Source organism: Mobula birostris, chromosome 8 (genome assembly GCF_030028105.1).
Source record: "Mobula birostris isolate sMobBir1 chromosome 8, sMobBir1.hap1, whole genome shotgun sequence".
Lineage (NCBI taxonomy): Eukaryota > Metazoa > Chordata > Chondrichthyes > Myliobatiformes > Myliobatidae > Mobula > Mobula birostris.
The window spans coordinates 64,855,695-64,880,241 of NC_092377.1; the positions used below are offsets into that span (position 1 = coordinate 64,855,695).

The 24,547-nt window shown below is 41.5% G+C and overlaps 1 protein-coding gene across 9 annotated transcripts in view; it reads right to left on the bottom strand.

Annotated features, from left to right (window-relative positions):
• Positions 1-12,679, bottom strand: part of rps6ka2 (ribosomal protein S6 kinase, polypeptide 2) — a 324,857-nt gene extending 312,178 nt beyond the window's left edge. For 8 of the 9 annotated variants that reach the window (XM_072265321.1, XM_072265320.1, XM_072265323.1 and 5 more), the window contains exons 1-2: positions 12,569-12,679; positions 12,348-12,401 (exon numbers count right to left, since the gene is read on the bottom strand). In XM_072265321.1, the coding sequence (XP_072121422.1) occupies positions 12,348-12,401; positions 12,569-12,679 (165 nt within the window). The remainder of the gene's footprint in view (positions 1-12,347; positions 12,402-12,568) is intronic. The other variant, XM_072265327.1, reaches the window with a different exon arrangement.
• Between the last annotated feature and the right edge of the window lie 11,868 nt (positions 12,680-24,547).

A 24,547-nucleotide genomic window follows, 5' to 3' on the forward strand; every position in this document is an offset into this window, starting at 1 on the left:
CCATTCAACCTTGGAGAGAATCCTAGATGCCCTCAAACTCTGAATTTCAGCATTCACTTTAAGATGCAGTGCGTTAGGCACTGGCCTCGCTTTATGGAATCCTAGTGTTGCTGCATCATCCAATTCAATTCTGGCCTTCGAGCCTTTGAGTTTACCAATGCCCTTTTCAAACACCTTCTCATTAACATTAAGCAGCTGTGCCAGTCTCTGGTAAGTGGTACCATTTTGGCTATAGTTGCCTGTTGATGACTCATTGAGAGCTTTGATGGTGTGGCATTCTAGTTGGATTTTTCTCAACCATTCACATCTGAAAAGTGCTGACCCTCCATTTTTCAATACACAAGTCTCTGACTGCTCTGGGTTGCCTTTGTACATCACATTCACTTTCAGTTTGCCTTTGGGAGACACTTCTTCACCTGTGTAAGACTTTAGCTTCACCAAGGTCTTTTCTAATGGTAGCTTAGAAAACAATCTTTTGTAGTCAGCTTCTGAAATTACAAACAAAACTGATCCTGTGTCCAGCTCCATTTTCAGTTTTACACCAGACACATCTGTTGTGATCCATATGATTATATGATCTGCTTCAGTAATGCTATACAGTTCTAGGCCTGATAGTTCATCTTAGTCATACCCTGTTTTTTTGTCTGATTCAGTTTCACATGCAGTCACTTTATGCACTTGTTTAGATTTGTGTTTTCATTCAGTGTGTTTTTTTTCTCTCTTCATTTGTATTTTTTGTCTGACTTTCGCACACTCTCTATCTGGCCTTGTCTGTGACACTTTCTGCAAACTTTTTCCTTGAACCAACAGTGATTTGCATCATGGGAGGATTTGCCAAATTGATAACATGTTTTGCTTTTTGCACCATTCAGAGACCCTTTGTGTGATTCACATTCTAAACTCTTTTTCTGTAGATGCGATGCCTCATTTGATGCAGTTTCCAGCTACATATATTGCAATGGCCAATGTCTGTTCTAAGATTAGGTCTCTTTCTGACAGTAGCCTCTCTTGAGTACTTTGACTATGCATGCCACATCCAAGTCTACATCTTAATGCATCAGAAAGTCCATCTCTAAAGTCACAGTATTGGGAAAGTTTGTGTAATTCTGCAATATATTCAGAAATACTTTCATCCTTTGACGGGTTCCTTTTGTGGAATCTAAATCTCTCAGTTACTACTAACAAGTAATTTCCCAAAATTGCAATAATTTCATTGAACATCTTGCTTGCTAGCTTTTCAGGAGTTACCAAGTTGCGTAAGAGGCTGTGCATTCCAGCACCCATTAAGCTAAGAAGTCTTGAGAATTTCTTTACCTCACTTTAGCATTGCAATACAGTTTAACCCTCTCGATATATGATTCCCGGTCCTCATTAGCACTATCAAGTTTGTCAACTTTCCTAAGGCCATCATCACATCATTTTTACTTTAGCTTTGCTAATTGTGCGTCTCTCACCGTGTATTGTGCATTGTTTCTCTAGCATTTCTAGCATCTGTGAGCACCTTCTCTATACTGGTTCACTCTTTCCTCTCACTCTGTCTCTCTCCCTTCCTCTGCATTCTGTCATCTCATAACTGTCAGTGCAGTTGGTGACATTCACTGACATTCGGGTTTGTGCTCATCACCAATTTATTGTGTCTGTACAACTGCACTGGCTGGTGGCGCAGTGGCATCAGCGCCGGACTTTGGAGCAAAGGCTCACGAGTTCGAATCCAAGTCAGGCGGTTCCCTGAGCACGCTTTCCATCTGTGCTGGGTTGAGCATTGAGCTAGCCACTTGGCCTCATAAAAAACAAGGATCGTGTCAGGAACGTTCATATCGTGACCCGGTTAATCTGAAAGGAGGCCAATCCTGACTACATGCCAGCCAAGAATGGCTGACTGTCTGGTGCTACGCGCAAGGAAGGAAGGAACTACATATCAAATAAATAAAGGCACACACTCAGAGGTGAAATTAACTTGTATATTCACTTTGCAGAGATAGCAACAAATCAATACACATGCAAAAGTTATTAGTACTAAGGGGAGTCATTACGCTAAAAGAAATATATTCATACACTACACAAGACATAATGCCTCTCACTTGCTATTGTTCTGTCCATCTTATAACTCATCAACATTGCTCTATGTCTTCCTCACCATGAAAAATACCACCAGAATTTTAATCATGTTTACATTTACTAATTCCACATCATTGATGTATATTGATGTTGGAGCCCCAGCCCTGATCCCTATAGTACACTACTGGTCACAGTATTCAAAACACAATCCCACAACCATCACACTCTGCCTCTTATAACCAAACCAATTTTAGAACCAACTTGCCCTGAATCCTACCTAATCTCCCCCAATTCTCCTTGCCCTCAAATTATTCTTCACTTTTTGGATGTCCCCAACGTGGCCTCAGTGAAGTTTAATTAGAGACTGAAAACCACACAAGCCTCATCAATATAATTAGTGCCCTCTTTGGAAAAAAAAAACAAATTAGTCGAACAGTGTTTCCCCTTAAAAAAAGCCATCTATGTTTGATTAAACCCTGCATCTCCAATTGTAGGTTAATCCTGTCCCTTTGTTTGGTTATGGCACACATCAACCACAGCCTACCGGTCAACCTCGACACTTTACAATTTGCCTATTGGAGCAACAGGTCAACGGCAGATGCCATCTCTCTGGCCCTACATTCCTCCTTAGAACACCTGGAGAACAAAGATGCTTACATAAGGCTCCTTTTCATTGACTACAGCTCTGCCTTTAGTACCATCATTCCAAATAAGCTCATTCCTAAGCTCCGGAACCTGGGCCTTAGCACTCAGATCAACAGCTGGATCTTCAACTTCCTCACAGACAGAACCAAGCCTGTAAAAATAGGGGACAAGCTCTCCTCTACAATCACTCTGAACACCAGTGCCCCACAAGCCTGTGTACTCAGTCCCCTGATGTACTCACTGTACACCCATGTTTGTGTAGCCAAGTTTCCATTAAACTCAATATATAAGTTTGCTGATGACACAACAATTATAGGCCGTATCTCGGGTAATGATGGGTTTGAGTACAGAGAGGAAATTAAGAACCTGGTGGCATGGTGCGAAGACAATAACCTATCCCTCAATGTCAGCAAGACGAAGGAATTGGTTGTTGACTTCAGAAGGAGTAGTGGACCGCACGACCCAATTTACATCAGTGGTGCGCAAGTGGAACAGGTCAAAAGCTTTAAGTTCCTCAGGGTCAATATCACAAATGACCTGACTTGGTCCAACCAAGCAGAGTTCACTGCCAAGAAGGCCCACCAGTGCCTTTAATTCCTGAGAAAACTAAAGAAATTTGGCCTGTCCCCTAAAACCCTCACTAGTTTTTACAGATGCACCGTAGAAAGCATTCTTCTAGGGTGCATCACAACCTGGTATGGAAGTTGTCCTGTCCAAGACCGATAGAAGCTGCAGAAGATCGTGAACACGGCGCAGCACATCACACAAACCAATCTTCTGTCCGTGGACTCACTTTACACCGCACGCTGTCGGAGCAGTGCTGCCAGGATAATCAAGGACATGACCGACCCAGCCAACACACTTTTCGTCCCTCTTCCCTCCGGGAGAATGCTCAGGAGCTTGAAGACTCATATGGCCAGATTTGGGAACAGCTTCTTTCCAACTGTGATAAGACTGCTGAACGGATCCTGACCCGGATCTGGGCTGTACCCTCCAAATATCCGGACCTGCCTCTCGGTTTTTTTTGCACTACCTTATTTCCCATTTTTCTAATTTCTATTTATGATTTATAATTTAAATTTTTTATATTTACTAATTTTATCTATTTTTAGTATTTTTAATATTTAATATTTGTAATCCAGGGAGTGGGAAGCGCAGAATCAAATATCGCTGTGATGATTGTACGTTCTAGTACCAATTGTTTGGCAATAAAGTATAAAGTATTTTGCTATTCACTGACCTCCAATTACTGCTGTCCTTGAATGAATGTACCACATACACTGTTCTCCATTCATCTGGTAGCCTTCTACGGCCTGCTAAGATTTGAAAATTTTTGTCACCTGAAGCATTTCTCATGACTTTCTAATGGAAATTGTATTCACTTGCTGTATCATTTCTAACTGTCTGTTTGTGGCAGTGTAGTAAGATTTTCCATATAAAATGTTTTCTTTTGCTGCTCTTTTCATTGAGAGTTTGATGAGATTTTGTTTGTCACCAAATACTGCTGCAAATTTCTACAAAGTTTGTACATATTGTATGTATGGTGGAGAGCATTCTGACTGGTTACATGGGATTGCAGGAGGTTGCAGAGGGTTCTATACTCAGCCAGTCCCATCAGAGGTGCAACCTTCCCCGCCATTGAAAACATTTTTAAGAGGCAGAGACTCAAGAAGCTGACATCTATCATTAAAGACCCTCTTCTTCACATTACTGCCATTGGGGAGGAGGTACAGGAGCCTGGAGAAGGTTTTAAGAACAACTTCTTCCCCTCTGCATCAGATTACATGAATACCACCTCACTATTTCTCTTTTGTACTATTTATTTACTTATTTTTATTGTAACTTATAGCTATTTGTGTGCTGTTGCCACAAAATAATGAACTTCATGACATATTGTATGTGAGTATGTAATATAATAAACCTGATTCTAATTCTGACCTGCACAAAATTAATCAGCAAAAATACTGAAGGAATCTGGCCACTGGGTGGTGATACGGAGTAGGGTTTACTAATTTTGATTTGAAACTTTCTGATGTTTTTTCACATAAAATTCCATTAACACAGCACCCTTGGGACTTTGGTGACACCAGATAGACAGATTTTCCAGACCATTGGATGTTACTCCCAACAGACCTTGAATTCACTTTTCTGTCTCAGATATTAAAAAGCAGTAGTATAGATTTCCCCACCAGCTCTGCAGCGTTTAAAGCAAGTATGAGAGCCAGGGCCCCAATGAGTTTAAAGCAAGTGTGGACAGGGTCTTGTGGATTTAACGACAGCATGTAAACTTGACCCCGGTTGGTTAAGAAGAGCAAGGAATTCATCACCTGCTGGGCCACAGGCCACAGGCTGAACCACTGGAATACCTGAACAATCAGTTTCACTGTAATTGAAATTTGGAAGTGAACTGTTCTCTGTGCTGGCATTCATGAAGAAGTAATGCTTGAACTCTATAGATATCAGTTCAAACATCAGTCTCACCAAAAGCAGAAATCTGTTCACTGGACTATTATAACATACTGTAATATATTCTGCACCAACAAATGAATGTTTCAACAGGAACAATCAGTGCCACACAATTCCACACGACCCACAACCCATTATCATTGACTTATATGACATAAAATTTGCTGTTTTGCGGGTGCAGTACAGTGCAAAGACATAAAATTACTATATATCACAAAAATAAATAATACAAACAAAAAAGAATAACAAGATAGTGTTCGTTGGTTCATGGATCATTCACAAATGTAATGGCACACGGGAAGAAGCTAGGTAGAAAGTAAGGCAGGCCAACTCATTGCTTGTATTCATTCTGAGGACTAGTATGTTATAGCTATACAGAAGTATGACTGAGTGAAGGGCAGGACTGGCAGCTCGATCTTTCAGGGTACAGATAACACAGACACTTGAGGAGATTAGGTAGCCTTCTTGAAAAGGGAGGATGCAACAGCAATACTTAGAGATGACATTTGGGGGAATGCTCCATGAGGCTATATGGGTCAGAAGGAGAAAATCTTTCTAGTCAGGCTGTATTATGGACCACCCCCCCCCCCCCCCCCAACACACACACACAATTTTCAGCCTAAGAAGCAGGTGTGTAGAGAAATTGTTCATAGTTGTAAGAATAATAGGGTTTTACCAGAGTGATATTTTAACTTCCACAACATTGACTGGGCCTCCCAGAGTGTTAAGGGACTGGATGGGGTGGAATTTGTGAAATATGTCCAGGATAGATTCTTGAGTCAATATATAAAGGATGGTGAAATACTAGATGTCCTGGTTGTTAGAGTACAAGGCAGGATAAGTAACTGAAGTGGCAGTCAGTGAGCACTTTGCCTCTAGCGACCATTATTTTATTAGCTTAAAGGCAGCAAAGAAGAAGTAGACAGGATATAACAGAGGTCAATTGGTTGAGACTGTTTGAAAAGACAGGCAAGTGGGAGGCCTTTAGGAAGAGCGAGAAGAAGAGGCGGTTTCACACAGGTCCATGAATGAAACTTTAAAAAAGCAGTGGTTCGTGGCTGTTTTCAGAGTTTGAACTATGCCCAATCAATGAACGGGAATCATTAGCATGAGCAAATAAAAATAAGGTAGGTGCAAATGAAGCAGCCATTGTGTGAGTCAGTCAGCGTTAGAGTGGGGAGGCTTTGGCTTTGGATCATCAAGCTTGGGTGAAGTAAGTATCTGATAATTTTCTTCTTCTTTATTCTTCACTCATCATCTGTTAGAGCAGAGTTAGTGCAGTGTCTACTGTCTAGGGGCTGTGTCGTGTTCTTTGTGTGAGATGTGGCAATTCTGGGAGACCTCCAGCCTCCCGGATAGCCACATCTGCGCCAAATGCACTGAGCTGCAGCTCCTCAGAGAACGTGCCATTCGATGTCCTTCAGCTGAAACAGAAGACTGAGGAACTGATAGATAGGAGTTACAGAGAGGTAATGACTTACAGATTGTAGGAGGCAGGTAACTGGGTGAATGTCAGGAGAAGGAAAGGAAATGGTCAGCCAGTACAGATTACCTCTGTAGCTTTTCTCCTCAATAATAAACATACCATTTTGGATACCGTTAAGGGGGAACCACAGCGACCCAGCTTCTGGCAGTGAGTCTGGTGCTACGGCTCAGAAGAGAAGAGTGGTGAAGAGGACTGCAGTAGTGATTGTTAGAGGAATAGAGACAAGATTCTGAGGACGCGATAGAGACACCCAGATGGTACAGTATGTTGCCTCCCAGGTGTCAGGGTCAGGGATGCCTCAGATCGAGTCCACAGCATTCTACAGGGGAAGGGTAAGCAGCCAGAAGTTTTGGTACATATTGGCACCAATGACATAGGTAGAAAAGGCAAGCAGGTCCTGAAGAGAGATTTTAAGGAGCTTGGTAAAAAACTAAAAAGCAGGATCTCCAGAGTAGTAATCTCTGGATTGCTGCCTGTGCCAAAGGCCGGTGGGGGTAAGAATAGGATGATTTGGGAAATAAATACGTGGCTGAGGATTTGGTGCAGGTGGCAGGGTTTAAGATTTCTGAATCATTGGGATCTCTTCTGGGGAAGGTATGACCTGTACAAAAAGGGCAGGTTACTCCTGAACCTGAGGGGGACCATTATCCTCATGGGTAGGTTTGCTAGAGCACTTTCTGAAGGTTTAAACTAACTTAGAGGGGGATGGGAACCAGAATGATAAAGCTGAGGATGGGGCAGTTGGTTTACAAACAGGCAGTGTATAATGACACTGCTAGCAAGCACACACTAATGATAGGGCAAAACTTCACCCAACGCGATGAGTTGCAATGTAAAAGGGGGACAAAATCGAAAAGGGTGACAAATACGTGAATGCACGCAGTATACGAAATAAGGTGATATTCTAGCACAGTTAGAGAGTGGTATGTGTGACATTGTGAACATCATTGAATTGTGGCTGAATGAAGATTATAGCTGGCAGCTTAACATCCAAGGATACATGTTGTGTTGAAAGGACAGGCAGGTAGGCAGAGGGAGTGGAGTGGCTCTGTTGGTAAAAAATGAATCCAAATCCTTAGAAAGAGGTAACATAGGATTGGAAGGTGTAGAATCATTGTGTGTAGAGTTAAGAAATTGCAAAGGTAAAAAGACCCTGATGGGAGTTATATACAGGCCTCTGAACATTAGAAAAGATATGGGCTACAAATTACATAGGAGATAGAAAAAGCAGGTCAAAAGGGCAATATTAAAATAGTCATGGGGGGATTTCAATATGCAGGTAGATTGGGAAAATCAAGCTGGTGCTGGATCCCAAGACAGCCTACAAGATGACTTTATAGAGCAGCTCATGTTGAGCCCACTGAGGGATCAGCTATTCTGGATTGTGTGTTGTGCAATGAACTGGAATTGATTAGAGAGCTTAAGGTAAAGGAACCCTTAGGGGTAAGTGATCATAATATGATAGAATTCACCCTGAAGTATGAGAGGAAAAAGCTAAAGTCAGATCTATCAGAATTACAGTGGAGTACAGGACAGCAGCAACGGCTGAAGTTTCTGAGGAAACCTTGCACGGCATAGGATAGAGACATCTCAAGGCAGGATGACCCAACGGTGGCTGTCAAGGGAAGACAAAGCCATCATAGAAGCCAAAGAGGGCAAATACAGTAATAGAACAAAAATTAGTACTAAGTTAGAGGATTGGGGAGCTTTTAAAAACCAACAGAACTAAAAAAGTCATAAAGAGGGAAAAGATGAAATATGAAAGTAAGTAATATATAAAAATAATATTAAAGAGAATACCAGAAGTTTCTTTGGATACATGAAGTGTAAAAGAGAGGCAAGAGTAGATATAAAACTGCCATAAAATGATGCTGAAGAGGTAGCAATGGGGGTCAAGGGAATGGCGGATGAACTGAATAATTAGTTTGTATCATGTTGGTAGGTCAAATATGATGGCAGAATATAGTATTAATGGTAAGACTCTTGGCAGTGTGGAGGATCAGAGGGATCTTGGGGTCTGAGCCCAAAGGACACTCAAAGCAGGTTGACTCTGTGGTTAAGAAGGCATATGGTGTATTGGCCTTCATCAATCATGGAATTGAATTTAGGAACCGAGAGGTAATGTTGCAGCTATATAGGACCCTAGTCAGACCCCACTTGGAGTACTGTGCTCAGTTCTGGTCGCCTCACTACAGGAAGGATGTGGAAGCCATAGAAAGGGTGCAGAGGAGATTTACAAGGATGTTGCCTGGATTGGGGAGCATACCTTTTGAGAATAGGTTGAGTGAACTTGGCCTTTTCTCTTTGGAGCAATGGGGGATGAGAGGTGACCTGATAGAGGTATATCAGATGATGAGAAGTATTGATCGTGTGGATAGTCAGAGGCTTTTTCCCAGGGCTGAAATGGCTAACATGAGAGGGCACAGTTTTAAGGTGCTTAGAAGTAGGTACGGAGGAGATGTCAGGGGTAGGTTGTTTTTACGCAGAGAGTGGTGAGTGTGTGGAATGGGCTGCTGGCAACAGTGGTGGAGGCGGATACAATAGGGTCTTTTAAGAGGCTTTTAGATAGGTACATGGAGCTTAGTAAAATAGAGGGCCAAAGGTAAGCCTAGTAATTTCTAAGGTAGGGACATGTTCGGCACAACTTTGTGGGCCGAAGGGCCTGTATTGTGCTGTAGGGTTTCTGTGTTTCAGTCTTCACTGTGGTAGACACTAGCAATATGCCAGAAGTTCAAGAGTGTCAGGAGGCAGAAGTGAGTGAAGTTGCCATTACTAGGAAGAAGGTGCTTGGGAAACTGGAAGGTCTGAAGTTAGATAAATCGCCTGGACCAGATAGTGTACATCCTAGGGTTCTGAAAGAGGTAGCTAAAGTGATTGTGGAGGCATTATTAATGAGCTTTCAAGAATCGTTAGATTCTGGCATGGTTCTGGAGGACTGGAAAATTGCAAATGTCATTCCACTCTTCAAGAAGGGAGAGAGGCAAAAGAAAGGAATTTATAGGCCAGTTAGTCTGTCTTCAGTGTTTGAGAAGATGTTGGGATCAATTTGTTAATGATATGGTTTTAGGATACTTGGAAGCACATGATAAAATAGGCTGATGTCAACATAATTTCCTTAAGGGAAAATCTTGTCTGACAAATATGTTGGAATTACTTGAATAAGTAATAAGCAGAATAGCCAAAGGAAAATCGGTAGATGTTGTGTCCTTGAATTTTCAGAAGCCTTTGATAAGCTGCTGCATACATGAAGCTGTTTAACAAGTTAGAAGTCATGGTATTAGCATGGAGAAAGCAGTGACTAATTGGCAGTAGGCAAAGAGTGGGAATAAAGGGAGGCATTTCTGGTTGTCTGCCAGTGACTAGTGGTTTTCCACAGGGGCCTGCGTTGCGACTTATTCTTCTTATGTTGTCTGACAATAACTTGGATGTGTCAGTACCTCCAGCTGAGCTCTTTTAGTGTGTTTCCCCCTAGTGGTCATTGTGTGTGTGTGTGTGTGTGTGTGTGTGTGTGTGTAATATATACATAAAGTATGCAAAGTATACACAGAGTTAAAATTGTGTGTGTGTGTGTGTGTGTGTGTACATGAGTGTAAGACTGCACATGCATGAGAGAGGCCACTTGTATGTGTGAGGGGAAACAGGTCTGTGCAATTCTGTGAATAAGAGAGTGTGCGTAAATATAGATATGAGTGGAGGTGTGTATGCGATGTATTAACAATGATCATTTTTAAATTAAAAATGTGATCACATTTGTTTGATAGCCGCTTGCAGAAGAATCTCTCTCAGTATTTGCTGAGCTAATGCACTCCTAGTATAGAAAATCAGAGGTAGGAGCATAAAAAGATGATTATCCTGAAAATGCTGTAATCAATGTCATTGTATTTTTACACTTTTAATCACTTGAACTCTTGCATGTGAAAACAGCAATTAATTTTTAACAGAATATCCTTTAAAATTCCGATCTTATAAATTTGTGTCGATCCCTAATCTGAGTATATTATTACCTTGATAGCCTGAAGCAGTCAGTAGTTGGATTTCAAATTTACTTCAAAATGCTTTCAGACAATGGCAATAATAGGCAAGTTTGAATTCAGATACAACTACTTTTTAGTTTGATCGTACAGGCATTGTGTTTGACATTAGAAAATTGCGCCACGTGCTTTTGTGCTGAGTACCCCCCCCCCCACCCCCCCTCGATATAGGTAGAAACTGAGAAGTTTGAAGGTTGGATGATGAAGTGGAAGTATGATAAACACAATTTTTCCATTTTTCCACTCTGATTTTGTGAGCTCTGAGGCAGGCAATTGAGCAGTTAGTGAAGAGGTTTGCTCCTTCCACAAATTATGCAGGACCTCTGTGTGCCCCCAAAGCATGGACTTAAGGTTCTCAATAACATTCTTTGAGCAGACATAGCTCAGAGGTTCCTGTGAATCAATGGAAGTACTGCTTTTCTTCAAGGAGACTTTGAACATATCCTAAGTTTTTTTTTCCCCTCTGTCTGTTTGGTGAAATCATCTCATGACTGAGTTGAACAGTGGAGCTAAGTTACAGTATTACAAGGAAACAGTTTAACCTACAATATTATACAGTATGCAAACAACACTTACACTTGCAAATGCTTGAAGTCAAGGTCTAAGCCTGGGGTTCCCAACCTTTTTTATGCCATGGACTAATACCATTAACACTAGGTTGGAAACCCCGAGTCTCAGCCATCAACAATGCCTTCACTGAAGTAGTAGGCATTGGCTTTCCACACGGATGGCCATGTTAAAACATTTGCATGGACAAACTAACACATTCCAGAAAAGTGCTACCATCCAGTACATTTAAAGCACCGACACAGTACACTTTCACTAACCTATAATTTGACAACCACCAGCACATCACACCCGCACCAACACCACACACACATATCATAAAGTTTAAAAACACAACGGTCTCCCTGCCTAATCACTAGATAAAGCATGCCTGGCAACATATGACACTCACTCCAGCCATACCAACATATATCAGCTCCAACATATTCCAGATGCTACCAAAAACCCAGGCAGGAAGGATGGGAAGAGGGAAGAAAATATGGAGCAGAAGCATAAACATTTCTTTCAGGATGTGCTCACAAGGAATATAAATAAAAAATAAGAGCTTCTTACAAGAATTTCTACATAGCTAGATTGGCCAAAGGGTAGGTTGTGATTCCAAAGGAGCCAGGCATCCAAACAGTCATTAGACCTGTATACGCATTTAAAGAAAAACCCCAACAGTCTCCAGCCATTGCCCTTTCATCTGTTCAAGAGAGCAGGCTAAGCTCAGAACTTGAAAGAAGGTTGTAAATCTCTGCTGGTAAAGCTTAAGATTTAGCTGTCAATTTCCTTGTTTACCGGGCAGGATAAAAATCAGTGCTTCAATATCAGGTGAAATATTTAAAATTTAATGTATTCTACAACCTTGGCTTGCATCTTAAGTAACCAAATGGTTCAAGATCAATTTTGTTCTTCCTTTTCTTGAGGTACTGTATAAATTATATCTTCCATAAAACTTGATACATACACAGGATTTTTAAGATTTGTACATTTCTGATTTTTGCTTAAATTAATAAAGGTATCTGACAAAGATTTGGATCTCTTTGCATGTAAACTGTTAGCTGTACAACAGTTAATAATTACACTTATTGGATTGTAATAAGGCATCTTACCTTCTCAAACTGCTCATATACATGAAAGTTCTCATTCCATGATATCTCTTGTTGCTGCAGAGTTTGCAGAAAAAGAAAGTCTCACATGGGTTGAAAATAGAATTAAGATGATATTACAGTCCTGTGTGAATATTGCCTTAATCCTTGAAGGTTTTAGCTTGACAAATATTTAACCAAGGAGCAAGAAGTCTGTTTGACAAAGACACATTGGTTAGACTTACCATTCTTCTTGATCTTTTGTTATGAAAAATTGATAACCTCCACATTCTTAATAAGTTAATTCCCTCAACACACGAAATATACAACGTAAAGGAACTTGAGCCCTTTGCCATGAAAGCTCCGACAAATACAGCACAGGAAATTATGCAATTTCCACAAGTCTCAAGCTGATAACATGGAACACAGTTTCTGGAAATGGTGAAAAAAACAAGGTCATCTGTTCTATGCAAGTATTGTATCTTGAATAAATGGAATATACTTTTGCTATACTCTAATCATGAACAGACAGCAGCAGATTTCTGGCACGTCCTTCTATCACTGTGCACGAATTCGCATGAGTGTATAGGTAGATAGATAGATATAGATACACACACACACACACACACACACACACACACACACACACACACACACAGGCAAACTTATGAGGGATGTCATAAACGTGGCAAGAAAAATCCTGGCCCTCCTCGGCTTTGTGAAGGTATATCAGCCTGATTCAATTCTGAAAGTGCATTCTTTGAAATCAAAAAAAAACAAATGTGGCAATTGTAAATTTTAACCTCACTCTAATTCTGCCTCTTTACCTCAAGTAACTATTAGGTGGATGAGTTCACTAAACTGACATCACGAAGTCCCTTGGCTGCAGAATATTATTTTAGCAGGATGCTTTTACACAGCCATTCGCTTTCTTTTTGCTAATGCAACCAGTGTTTATAATGAACAGAAAGTGAGAAGCTGTATGATCCAGAACTCTGCATGAAGGATTCCAGTCGCTTCTGAGATATATTTACAAGAGACCTCAGTGAAATCATAACTGTGTTATTATCTTTAGGTTCACCTGCGGGATAAACTTTTATTGTGGAGGATTCTTTAAAAGTGCTACTTACAAATCAGAAACCCACAAAGAAAATTTTGCATTGTGATTCGGTGAAAAATGTACATGAATAGGATAATTACAAACTGTTCATTCAGATTCTTGGTGTTTTCACCCTACAATACCCTGTATCTCCTTGTTATATTTTAGTCACTATATCCACTTCTTACATAATCCAAAATCTTACCAATATCTAATCACAGGTGAAAGTTGAGCAATGCCTTTCATTGCGACACTTCTTTTCAGCATTACTCTTACATATATATAAGCTACTGTATCTACACTTTTTTGAATTCTTAAAGAACTTAGGCAGGATACAGGCAGGATACTTCCCCTAACCGAGAAGTCTAGAATCAGGAAACAAAGAGAATAGAGAAATGACTTCATTAAGACCACACTGAGCCTGTAAAACCTTCTACTCTGGATGACTACAGAAACTTAGTTGCTACCCTTTATTTTCGGAACAAAAATTAATAGATCTCTAGACATTAAGAGGTTGGAAGGATTTGAGTGTTGTACTGGAAAGTGAGCTGAGGTAGATCAGCCATGGTGTTAATGAATGGTGGAGCCAGATCGAAGGGTCACATGTCCTATTCTTGCTCCTAATTCTTTAGCTCTTACTGTATTTCTACATCATTCATGATTGAAAATTTCTTACAGCTTGTTTGACAGACTGCTAGGTTTTCTGTCCAGGTAATTGGGATGGGTCAACTTTATCTTACAGATGAGACTTTTCTTTCCCAGTACAGCAACATAATCATTAGGCTTTACTTACAGCTACCATTGAGCAGGAAGTACAGAAGCCTGAAGTCCCATACCAGAAGACCAGAAGACACGGGAGCAGAATGAAGCCATTCCGCCCATCAAATCTGCTCCACCATTCCATTGTGGCTGATTTATTATTCCTTTCAAACCCATTCTCCTGCCTTCTCCCCTGTAACCTTTGACACCCTGATTAATCAGTAACCTATCAACTTCCACTTTAAATATAATGGGTGACTTATCCTTCACAGCCATCTATGGCAATTAATTCCACAGATTCATTCCCTTTTGGCTAAAGAAATTCCTCCTTATCGCTGATCAAAATATACGTCTTTCTATTCTGAGTCTGTGCCCTCTGGTCCTAGACTGTCCCACTGCAGGAAATGTCCTCTGCACATCCACCTATCTAACACTTTCAGTATTTGATAGATTTCAATGAAATGCCCCTTAATTCTTCAAAACTTCAGCAAGTACAGGCCCCAAACTCCACATACGTTAACCCTTTTATTCCCAGGATCATTCTTATGAGGGATGTCATAAACATGCAAGAAAAATCCTGGCCCTCCTCAATTTTGTGAAAGTACATCAGCCTGATTCAATTCTGGACCGTCTCCAATGCCAGCATATCATTTCTTAGATAAGGGGCCCAAAACTGCTCACAATGCTCCAACTGTGTTCTTACCGATGCCTTATAAAGCCTCAGCATTACATCCTTGTTTTTTATATTCTAGTCCTCTTAAAATGAATACTAATATTCCAGAAGAAGATGGCGCTAGCGAACAACACTCCCGAGAGTGACATCCTCAAGCCGGTTCACAAAGCAATTCTTTTCACTTCTTTTACATCTTTTACATCTTCTTTTTACTTCAGATATGGTTCTGCCACTGTTAGAGCCTGTTATCGACATTATGGCAGTGTGATTTTGAGCCAATCGGGTGATGTAGCACATTGCTGTGTCTGAGAGTTTTCCACGAGGTTGTGTCCAAAGCTTGTGGCATGGAGCCCAGGAAGCAGGGCATGGGCCCATGATTGACTCCATCTCTCACCAATCTTGCTGATTGGAAATCATCAAGGTGGGTGTGGAGGGCCAGCAAGCGTTCAGCGCCGTCCGCCAGCCTCTCGCTCTTTGTTGCCAGAGAAGGAATCTCTATGCGGTGGTCTCTCACTGGCTGCTCCTTGTGTTCAAGTGATGGGGCTGGAGCAAGATTTAACCAATGCAGATTGTAGATTTGGACTCTAATTCGGGTTTATGGTGTGTTCTAGATTCTATCTCTAGTTCTTGTTGCTCTTACCACCTTAGGGGAATTTTAAAATCGGGGTGGCCTGCGGATAATGAACACTGAGCTGAACTGTACTGAAATATGCCTTTTGATTCTGTGTTTTTGGTTTTTTTTTGTTGCCAGTTGTGTGATTTTTTTTGTGCATGGGGGGAGGGGGCACTTGATGTTTGTTTTCCTTTGACTGGTTGTTTTCTGGCTCATGACTGTCTGGAAGGCAAATGCGATGATGGCATTCATTTCAATACGACTAGAATATAAAAGCAAGGATGTAATGCTGAGACTTTATAAAGCACTGATGAGGCCTCACTTGGAGTATTTTGAGCAGCTTTGGGTCCCCTATCTTATGAAGGATGTGCTGAAACTGGAAAGAGCTCAAAGGAGGTTCATGAAAATTATTCAGGGTCGAACGGTTTGTCATATGAAGACAGTTTGATGGCTCTGGGCCTTTATTTGCTGATATTCAGAAGAAGTGATGGAATTGAAACCTATCAAATGGTGAAAGCCTTGCTAGGGTGTGTGTGGAGTTTATCTTCGCTATGGCAGGAGAATCTAAGACCAGAGGACACAACATCAAAATAGAGGGACCTCCTGATAGAACAGAGATGAGGAAGAATTTCTTTAGCCAGAGAGTGCTGAATCTGTGGAATTTGTTGCCACAGACAGCTGAGGAGGTCAAATCTTTCTGTATATTTGAGACAGAGATGATAGATTCTTGATTGGTCAGGACATGAAGGGACACAGGGAGAAGACAGGAGATTGGGGCTGAGAGGGAAATTGGATCTGCCATGATGAAATGATGGGGCAGACCCAATGGGCCAAATGGCCTAATTCTGCTCCTATATCTTATGGTCTGTGAAGGAGAAGAATCTCAGGGTTTTATACTGCATATGCACTTTGATAATTATTGTACTTTGAATCTTTGGACACTCCAATCGCTTTCCTTGACACCTGTAAGTTAACCTTCAGGAAATCCTGCACCAGGACTCCCAAGTCCCTTTGCACCTCTGATTTCTGAATTTTCTCCCCATTTAGAAAATAGTCTATGCCTTATTCCTTCTAACAAACTACATGACTATATATTTCCCAACACTATATTCCACCTGTTACTTGTTTCCCATTCTCCTGACCTGTTCAAGTCCTTCTGCAGACTCACTGTTTCCTCAACTTTACCTGCCCCTCCACCTATCTTTGTATTGCCTGCAACCTTGGTCAAAAAAGCCATTCAGTCCGTCATCAAAATTATTGACATATAATGTGAAAAGAATCTGTCCCATCACTGACCCCCTGAACACCATTGGCAACCAACCAGGAAAGGCCTCCTTTATTCACACTTTTTGCCTCCTGCCACTCAGCCAATCTTCTATCCATGCCAGTATATCTCCTGCAATTCCATGGGCTCTTATATTATTAAGCAGCCTCATGTGTGGCACCTTGTCAAAGGCCTTTTGAAAATCCAAGTATACAACATTCAATGACTTTCCTTTGTCTATCCTCCATGTTATTCCCTCAAAGAATCCAAACAGATTTCTCAGGCAAGATTTCCCCTTAAGGAAACCACGTTGGCTTTGGCCCAGTTTATTATGTGGCTCCATACCCTGAAACCTCATCCTTAATGGACAGCAACATCTTTCCAATCAAAGAAGTCATGCTAACAGGCCTATAATTTCCTTGCTTCTGGTTCCCCCCCTTCTTAAGAGTGGAGCGACATTTGCAATTTTCCAGTTCTCCAGGACCATTCCAGAATCAAGTGACCTTTGAAAGATCATTATTAATGTCTCCATAATCTCTTCAGCTACCTCACTTTCTCTTTCTGTCCCCTGACACTCTTGAATTTCTGGTCCAAATAGCTACTTCCAAACAACCACTCGATCCTTGACCCAACCTGCATAGACCTAATCATTACTTCAGCTTAGGAACACTATGATTACTTTGCTACAATGCACATTTTTGTTCTGTGCCATTTCTTGTATAATTTTGTATAATGTATATTCCACATTGATTTCCTTGTAAATGCTGTGCCTCTAATGTTATGTGCTTGTAATATTGCGGCAATGAAGTTTTTTTTGCACCTGTGCATATATGTAATTATGCATATGACAATAAACTTGATTTGGTTTGGTATTCACTGTCCTTTAATTTTATTAAAATGAATTAATTGTAATTGTTTCCAACAGTTTGCTCTCATATCAGTTAGGTGGCTTCCTAGAACAAAATCAAAGATGATTCTATCCACCAGCAAAAATGAAAGTAGGAATCCTAAAAAAAAAAGGTTCCCTATTTTAATCAACTTACTTTAGGTCAGCTAAAATCAGTCAATATCATTGCCTTGACTTTCATGCGCATGAACCAAATGTAAGTTATTAAGTTTATTTCATTCTGATATGTCTATCCACAGCCTCCTCTACTGTTGCAATGAAGCCACACTCAGGTTGGAGGAACAACACCTTATATTCCGTCTGGGTAGCCTCCAACCTGATGGCATGAACATTGACTTCTCTAACTTCCACTAATGCCCCTCCTCCCCCTCGTACCCCATCCGTTATTTATTTTTATACACACATTCTTTCTCTCACTCTCCTTTTTCTCCCTCTGTCCCTCTCACTATACCCCTTGCCATCCTCTGGGCTCCCCCCACCTCCCCCTTTTCTTTCTCCCTAGGCCTCCGGTCCCATGATCCTCTCGTATCCCTTTTGCCAATCAACTGTCCAGCTCTTGGCTCCATCCCTCCCCCTCCTGTCTTCTCCTATCATTTTGGATCTCCCCTCCCCCTCCCACTTTCAAATCTCTTACTAGCTCTTCCTTCAGTTAGTCCTGACGAAGGGTCTCGGCCCGAAACGTCGACTGTACCTCTTCCTGGAGATGCTGCCTGGCCTGCTGCGTTCACCAGCAACTTTGATGTGTGTTGCTAAGTTTATTTCACCTTCATTATCTTGTGCCCTTTAATGTACATAAATAATTTTATTATTTATTATTTTCTTTTATCTTCTTTTGCAGTATGTATCTCATAAGGCACATCCCGATTAACCCTGGCCACAGCCCGCACAAACCCTAGGCATATCCTGATTAACCCTGATCACACCCCCACAAACGCGATGACCTTTGTCAGGAGGACAAATTAAGAATTAAGAACACTTCCTTTACATCAATGTGGACTATCTTTCACTACTTCATGTTCTTCCATTTTCTCTTCTCATGTTTTCATTATTTAAGATCATGATTATACATTATTTAATTTATTATTTCATTAAGACTTTTTCCATCCCAGTAGCTTTACATTTTCCCTTCATTGATTCAAAACTCAAATAAACATTTGCCCACAGCATTCATTTATATCCTAATCTTTATGCTAAAAAATTTAATCTCTGCAAGGGCATTAATGTCATTCTGAATGAGAGAGAAAAACATCCTCTTAGTCAGCCTTCTCTTTAAAAGAAACGCAAGTGATGCAGAGGTGTAAGAACTTGCAAAATCAGTTGAAGTTTAAAGATATAAAATGGAGGGAAATATATTAATTCTCAAAGACAGAATGATAAAACCTAAAATAATTTATATCAACAGCACTTGGTTACTTGGAAACAGCCAGACTGACAATATGGACTTAGCAGAGTGAAGTAATTGACCTACTCAATAAAAGCTGTGTCACAAGTGGGCATTGATTCCATTGTGATGTCACTCTACCTAGCAACAAGCTTGGCAACAGACAAAACACCTGAAAAATATATTAAAAAGAACCTGGTTGCTCACTTCCCTTATTGTATCCTGTAGTTTAAAAGAAAAAAGGAGCAGGTGTTTTCTGCACTCTTCTATCAGCACAGGTGCGTCATGAGGCGATGTGCTTCGCCCCCCCGCTCTACTCAATTTATATAAATGTGTGGCTGAGCACAGCTCCAAAGCTGTATTTTAAGTTTGCTGATGACACCACTGTTGCTAGCCGATTCAAAGGTGTTGATGAATCAACATATAGAAGGGAGATCGAAAATCTGGTTGTGTAGGGACAAAGCAACAACCTTTCACTGAATATCAGCAAAACCAAAGAGCTGATTATCAACCATAGGGTGGAGTAGAGGTCCAGAAGCCAGCCCTCATTAGAGGATTGGAGATGAAGAGGGCCAGTAGCTTTAAATTCTTTGGTGTCAACATTTCAGAAGATCTGTTCTGGGACCAGCACATAAGTGTCATCACAAGCATGGTATGACAGTTCCTCTACTTTCTTAGAGGTTTGTGTAGATTTGGTATGTCATCAAAAACTTTAACAAACTTCTCTGGAAGTATTCTAAATGGTTGCATCACAGCCTGGTATGGAAACACCAATGCACAGGAATGGCAAAGGCGACAGAAAGTGGAAAATACAGACAAATCCATCATAGGCAAAGCCTTTCCCAACATTGAGAATGTTTATATTCAGCACTGCCACAAGAAAGCAGCATCTATTATCAAAGACCCCCACCATCCAAGCCATACCCTCTTCTCACTGCTACTATTGGGCTGGAAGTACAGAAGCTGCAGGTCCCACACCACCAGGTTCAGGAACAGTGATCACCTTACAGCCATTAGACTCCTAAACCAGCATGGATAACTTCATTCACCACACCTCTGATTCCATGATCTACAGACCCACTTTCAAGGACTCTTTACAACCCACGTTCTTAGTATTATTTTTATTTGCACATTGGTGTTTGAAAGTCTTTGCATGTTTATGTATAGTCTTTTTTGATAAAATTCTTTTGTTTTTCTTTTTTCCCTGCAAATGCCTACAAGAAAATAAATTTCAAGGTAGTATATGGAAACATAAATTTAAAGGTATGGACTTTAATAATAAATTCACTTTGAACTTTTCAACTTCATTAATATTGCTAAATTGGTTTATTGTTTTTTTCCACTTGGTCTGAAGTACTCATTTTGCATGTAGATCATTTCCTCATCAGTATATTGAGGCAGTGCAAGGGTAAAAGCAATAACAGAATGCAGTTATAGGGCAAATGCAGTGGAAGTAGACAATAAGGTATAAGATCATAATGAGGTAGATTCTAAGATGAAGAGTCCATCTTATTGTACCAGGCAACTATTCATTAATCTTATAGCAGTGGAGCAGAAGTATCCTTGAGCCTGGTGATACGTGCTTTCAGGCTTTTGTATCTTCTTCCCAGTAGGAGAGGGGAGAATAGAGAATGTCTAAGGGGGATGGGGTCTTTGATTATGCTTGCTGCTTTACTGAGGTAGTGAAAAGTACAGTCAGAGTGCATAGAGGTGAGGCTGGTTTCAGTGATATGCTGAGCTGTGTCTACCACTCTCTGCATTTTCTTACCATCTTGTCCAGAGCAGTTGCCATACGAAATCATGACATACCCAGATAGGATGCTGCCTATCGTGATGCTCGCTTTAAGAAGCGGCCCATTGTGATGGTATCATCTGCATACTTGTTGATAGAGCAAAAATCTGGCCATGCCTCCAAGAGTATACAGGGAGTAGAGTAGGGGGCTTAGGACACAACCTTGTGGAGCAGCAGCTTTGAGAATAAACATGGAAGAGTTGTTGCCTATCCTTACTGATTGCAATCTGGTGGTCAGGAAGTTAAGGATCCAGTTGCACAGAAAGCTGTTGACTCCCAAGTCTCGGAGTTTGGTAATGAGTTTGCTTGGAATTGTAGTTTTGAAGGTAGCGCTGTAATCAATAAACAGTATTAATGTAGGGGGTTTACTGTTCAGATGAGAGTATGGCCAGGGGACATGGCATCCATCCATCCTACCTGTTCCAATGGTACACAAATTGCAGTGGGTTGAAGTTGTCTGTGAGGCTGAAGTTGGTGTGCGTCACCAGCATCTTGAAGCACTTCAGGATGGTAGATGCCAGAGGCAGTAGGCAATAGTCATGAATACACATGACCTTGATTTTCATGGGTACAGGGATGACACTGTTCTTCTAAAAGCAGGTGGGAACCTCAGACTGAAACAGGAAAAGGTTAAAAATGTCTGCACCAGGGTAGGAATTCAGAAGAATGAAAGGGGATCTTATAGAAACATATAAAATTATGAAAGGAATAGATAAGACAGAGACAGGAAATTTGTTTCCACTGATAGGTGAGACTAGAACCAGGGGACATAGCCTCGAGATTCGGGTGAGTAGGTTTAGGACGGAGGTGAGGAGGAACTGCTTTTCCCAGAGGTGGTGAATCTGTGGAATTCTCTGCCCAATGAAGCAATGGAGACTACCATTTAAGACGAGGTTTGATAGATTTTTGCAAAGTAGGGGAATTAAGGGTTGTTGGGAAAAGGCAGGTAGGTGGAGATGAGTCCATGACCAGATCAGCCATGATCTTATTAAATGGTGGAGCAGGCTCGACGGGCTAGATGGCCAACTCCTGCTCCTATTTCTTACGTTCTTATGTAGGTGATGATATGTACTTATTATGATTATGTTGGCAGTGAGAAATGTAGACAGAGTCTAAGGAGAAGAAACTATTTTCCATGCTGTGCTGAGCAATGTTCACAATTCTGCAGTTTCTTGTGGTTTCATGCAGAGCAGTTGCCATACCAAGCTGTGATGCATCTGGTTAGGATGCCTTCTATGGTGAATCTGTAATAATTGGTTAGAGTTAACAAGAACATGGCAAATTTCTTTAGCCTTCTGCGGAAAATGGTCAACTTCCTTAGACATGGTGTCCATGTAATTGCACTAAAATAGGCTATTGGTGATATTCACTCTTAGGAATTTGAAGCTCTCAATTCTCTCAACCTGTACACCGTTAATGTAGACAGGAGCATGTGCACCACCGCCATTCCTAACGTCAATAACAGCTCATTTCACTGTCATTGAGGGAATAGTTGTGTCATGGCCGGTCCGTGAAGTCCGCAGTCCGGTCCGTAGACTCAGGACTCCGGGTCTTCCAGCTGTCCCTTGTTTTGGTTGAGTTAATCATAGGCACCTGATTCCCATCTTGGGACTTGGAATATAAGTAGCCTTGGGGTTGAGTGTGGGCTGCTGGTTTGTCTTGTCAAGATCCCCTTGGAGCAACCCATGGGTGGAAGGCTAGTGTAGTCATCGATATATGGATTTGGCTGTTCCGTAGCCTGCCGAGGTTACTGGCCGTCTTGAGCCTTGGAGCCACCCTGGACCTAGCTCCCTTCCTGTCCCTTGCCTCCATCAGGTAAGCCAGGCCGTTGGCTGTTACCCTGCAGTTGGTTCTGTCTCTTCCAATCCCTTGCCTCCATCGAGTAAGTCAGGCTGTTTGCAGTTACCCTGCAGTTGGCCCTGTCCTTGCCTCCGTCGGGTAGGAGTCCCACGCCCTGCCCAGGAGTTGCCTCAAAGTACCCTTGCCCCATCATGTCCTCATCTGGCCTCCAAGAACTCAAGTCTCAAGAGCCAAGACCCCAGCCACATCCTGTCCTCTAGTCATGTCATGTCCTTGCCTGGTTCTGGGGCCCGAGCCCAAGGCAAGACCCAGGTTCTGAGTCCTTGTCCAGTCTCTGGCTTGGAGCCCAAGCTCCGGCTCCTAGTTCATAGTTCCTTATCCGGGTTCCCTATCTAGTCCATGTCCTAGCCCAAGTCTGTGTTCTTGTCCCTGCTCCTTGTCTGTATCCTGTCACATCCCTACTCTAGTCCAGTCCTATTCCTTGTACTTGTGTCTGTGTCTTGCATTTGGGTCTGTTCCCAACGCCCCCATTGTGACAAGTTGAGTTTCCAAAGTGATCCTGACTACAATTTACATGCCACAAAAGGGAGATGTCAACCTAACACGCAATATACTGTTAATATGAGAAATTCTGCAAATACTGGAAATCCAAAGCAACAGACACAAAATACTGGAGGCATTATGCAACATCAGTGGAAATGAATAAACAGTTGACTTTTCGGATTGAGACCTTTCTTTAGGACTGGAAAGGAAGGAGGAAGAAGACAGAATAAAAAGGTGGAGGGAGGGGAAGGAGGATAGCTGGAAGGTGATAGGTGAACCCAGGTGGGTAGGAAAAGTAAAAGGATATATTGAATGCTATGATTAACAAGAAACACTACCTACTGCTTTTCACATCCTTGTCAGGGCCTTCAATCAGGCTAAATTGAAGAAATCTCTGCCCATTTAAAATGCTGGAAAAGATTTGTAGCTCGCGTTGAGGATGATGTTGTAGAGTGGCTCGCCGAGCTGCCTTGTTAGCTTGCAGACGTTTCGTTACCCAGCTAAGCAACATTGTCAGTGCAACTTCGAATGAAATGTTGGTGACCTACATTGTTCGTCTTTTATGCATCCTGTGATTAGTCTGTTTGTGTGTGTGTTTGGGGGGGGGGGTGCGGTATATGTGCCATTTCTATTGGTCACTGATTATGTGATCCAAAATTGGCTCGTTAAAATCTGATTAGGTGAAATTGTTGTCCAGGCTGTGTTAGTCGACTGTTGTGTAGGATTAACATCATCTTCATTGATTGACACGTGTAATCAAGTGTGAATTGGCTCTTGGCTCTGGATTGACGACGCTGAAGTGGGATGTAAACTGGGGTCACTTCGCCATGCTTGTTGATAGAATTCTGTGTGGAGAACAAAGCCTCTAAGAATTCTCGGGCTTGTCGTTGATGGGCTTGGCCTCGGTTAGCGACATTGGGCCTGTGGAATTGATGTTCTTCACTGTCACAATATATAAGGGAAAGTTGATCATAATGATTTACTGCCAGTTGGTGTAAACAGCTTCCTACCAGTCTGTCCAATATACGAGGGGTGATTGATAAGTTCGTGGCCCAAGGTAGAAGGAGTCAATTTTAGAAAACCTAGCATATTTATTTTTCAATATAGTCCCCTCCTGCATGTACACACTTAGTCCAGCGGTCATGGAGCATACAAATCCCTTCTTTGTAGAAGTGGTCCACGGCAGGGATGATTGATAAGTTCGTCGCCTAAGGTAAAAGGAGATGAGTTATACAGCTTTCGTTACATGCACGTGCAATTCAACTCGTTGAGTGAAAATGCAGAAAGCTTGAAGTTAATAACTCATCTACCTTAGGCCACAAACTTATCAATCACCCCCGTTGTGGACCACTTTCTGGAGGTCCAAGATGCCGACTTCTACAAAGAAGGGACC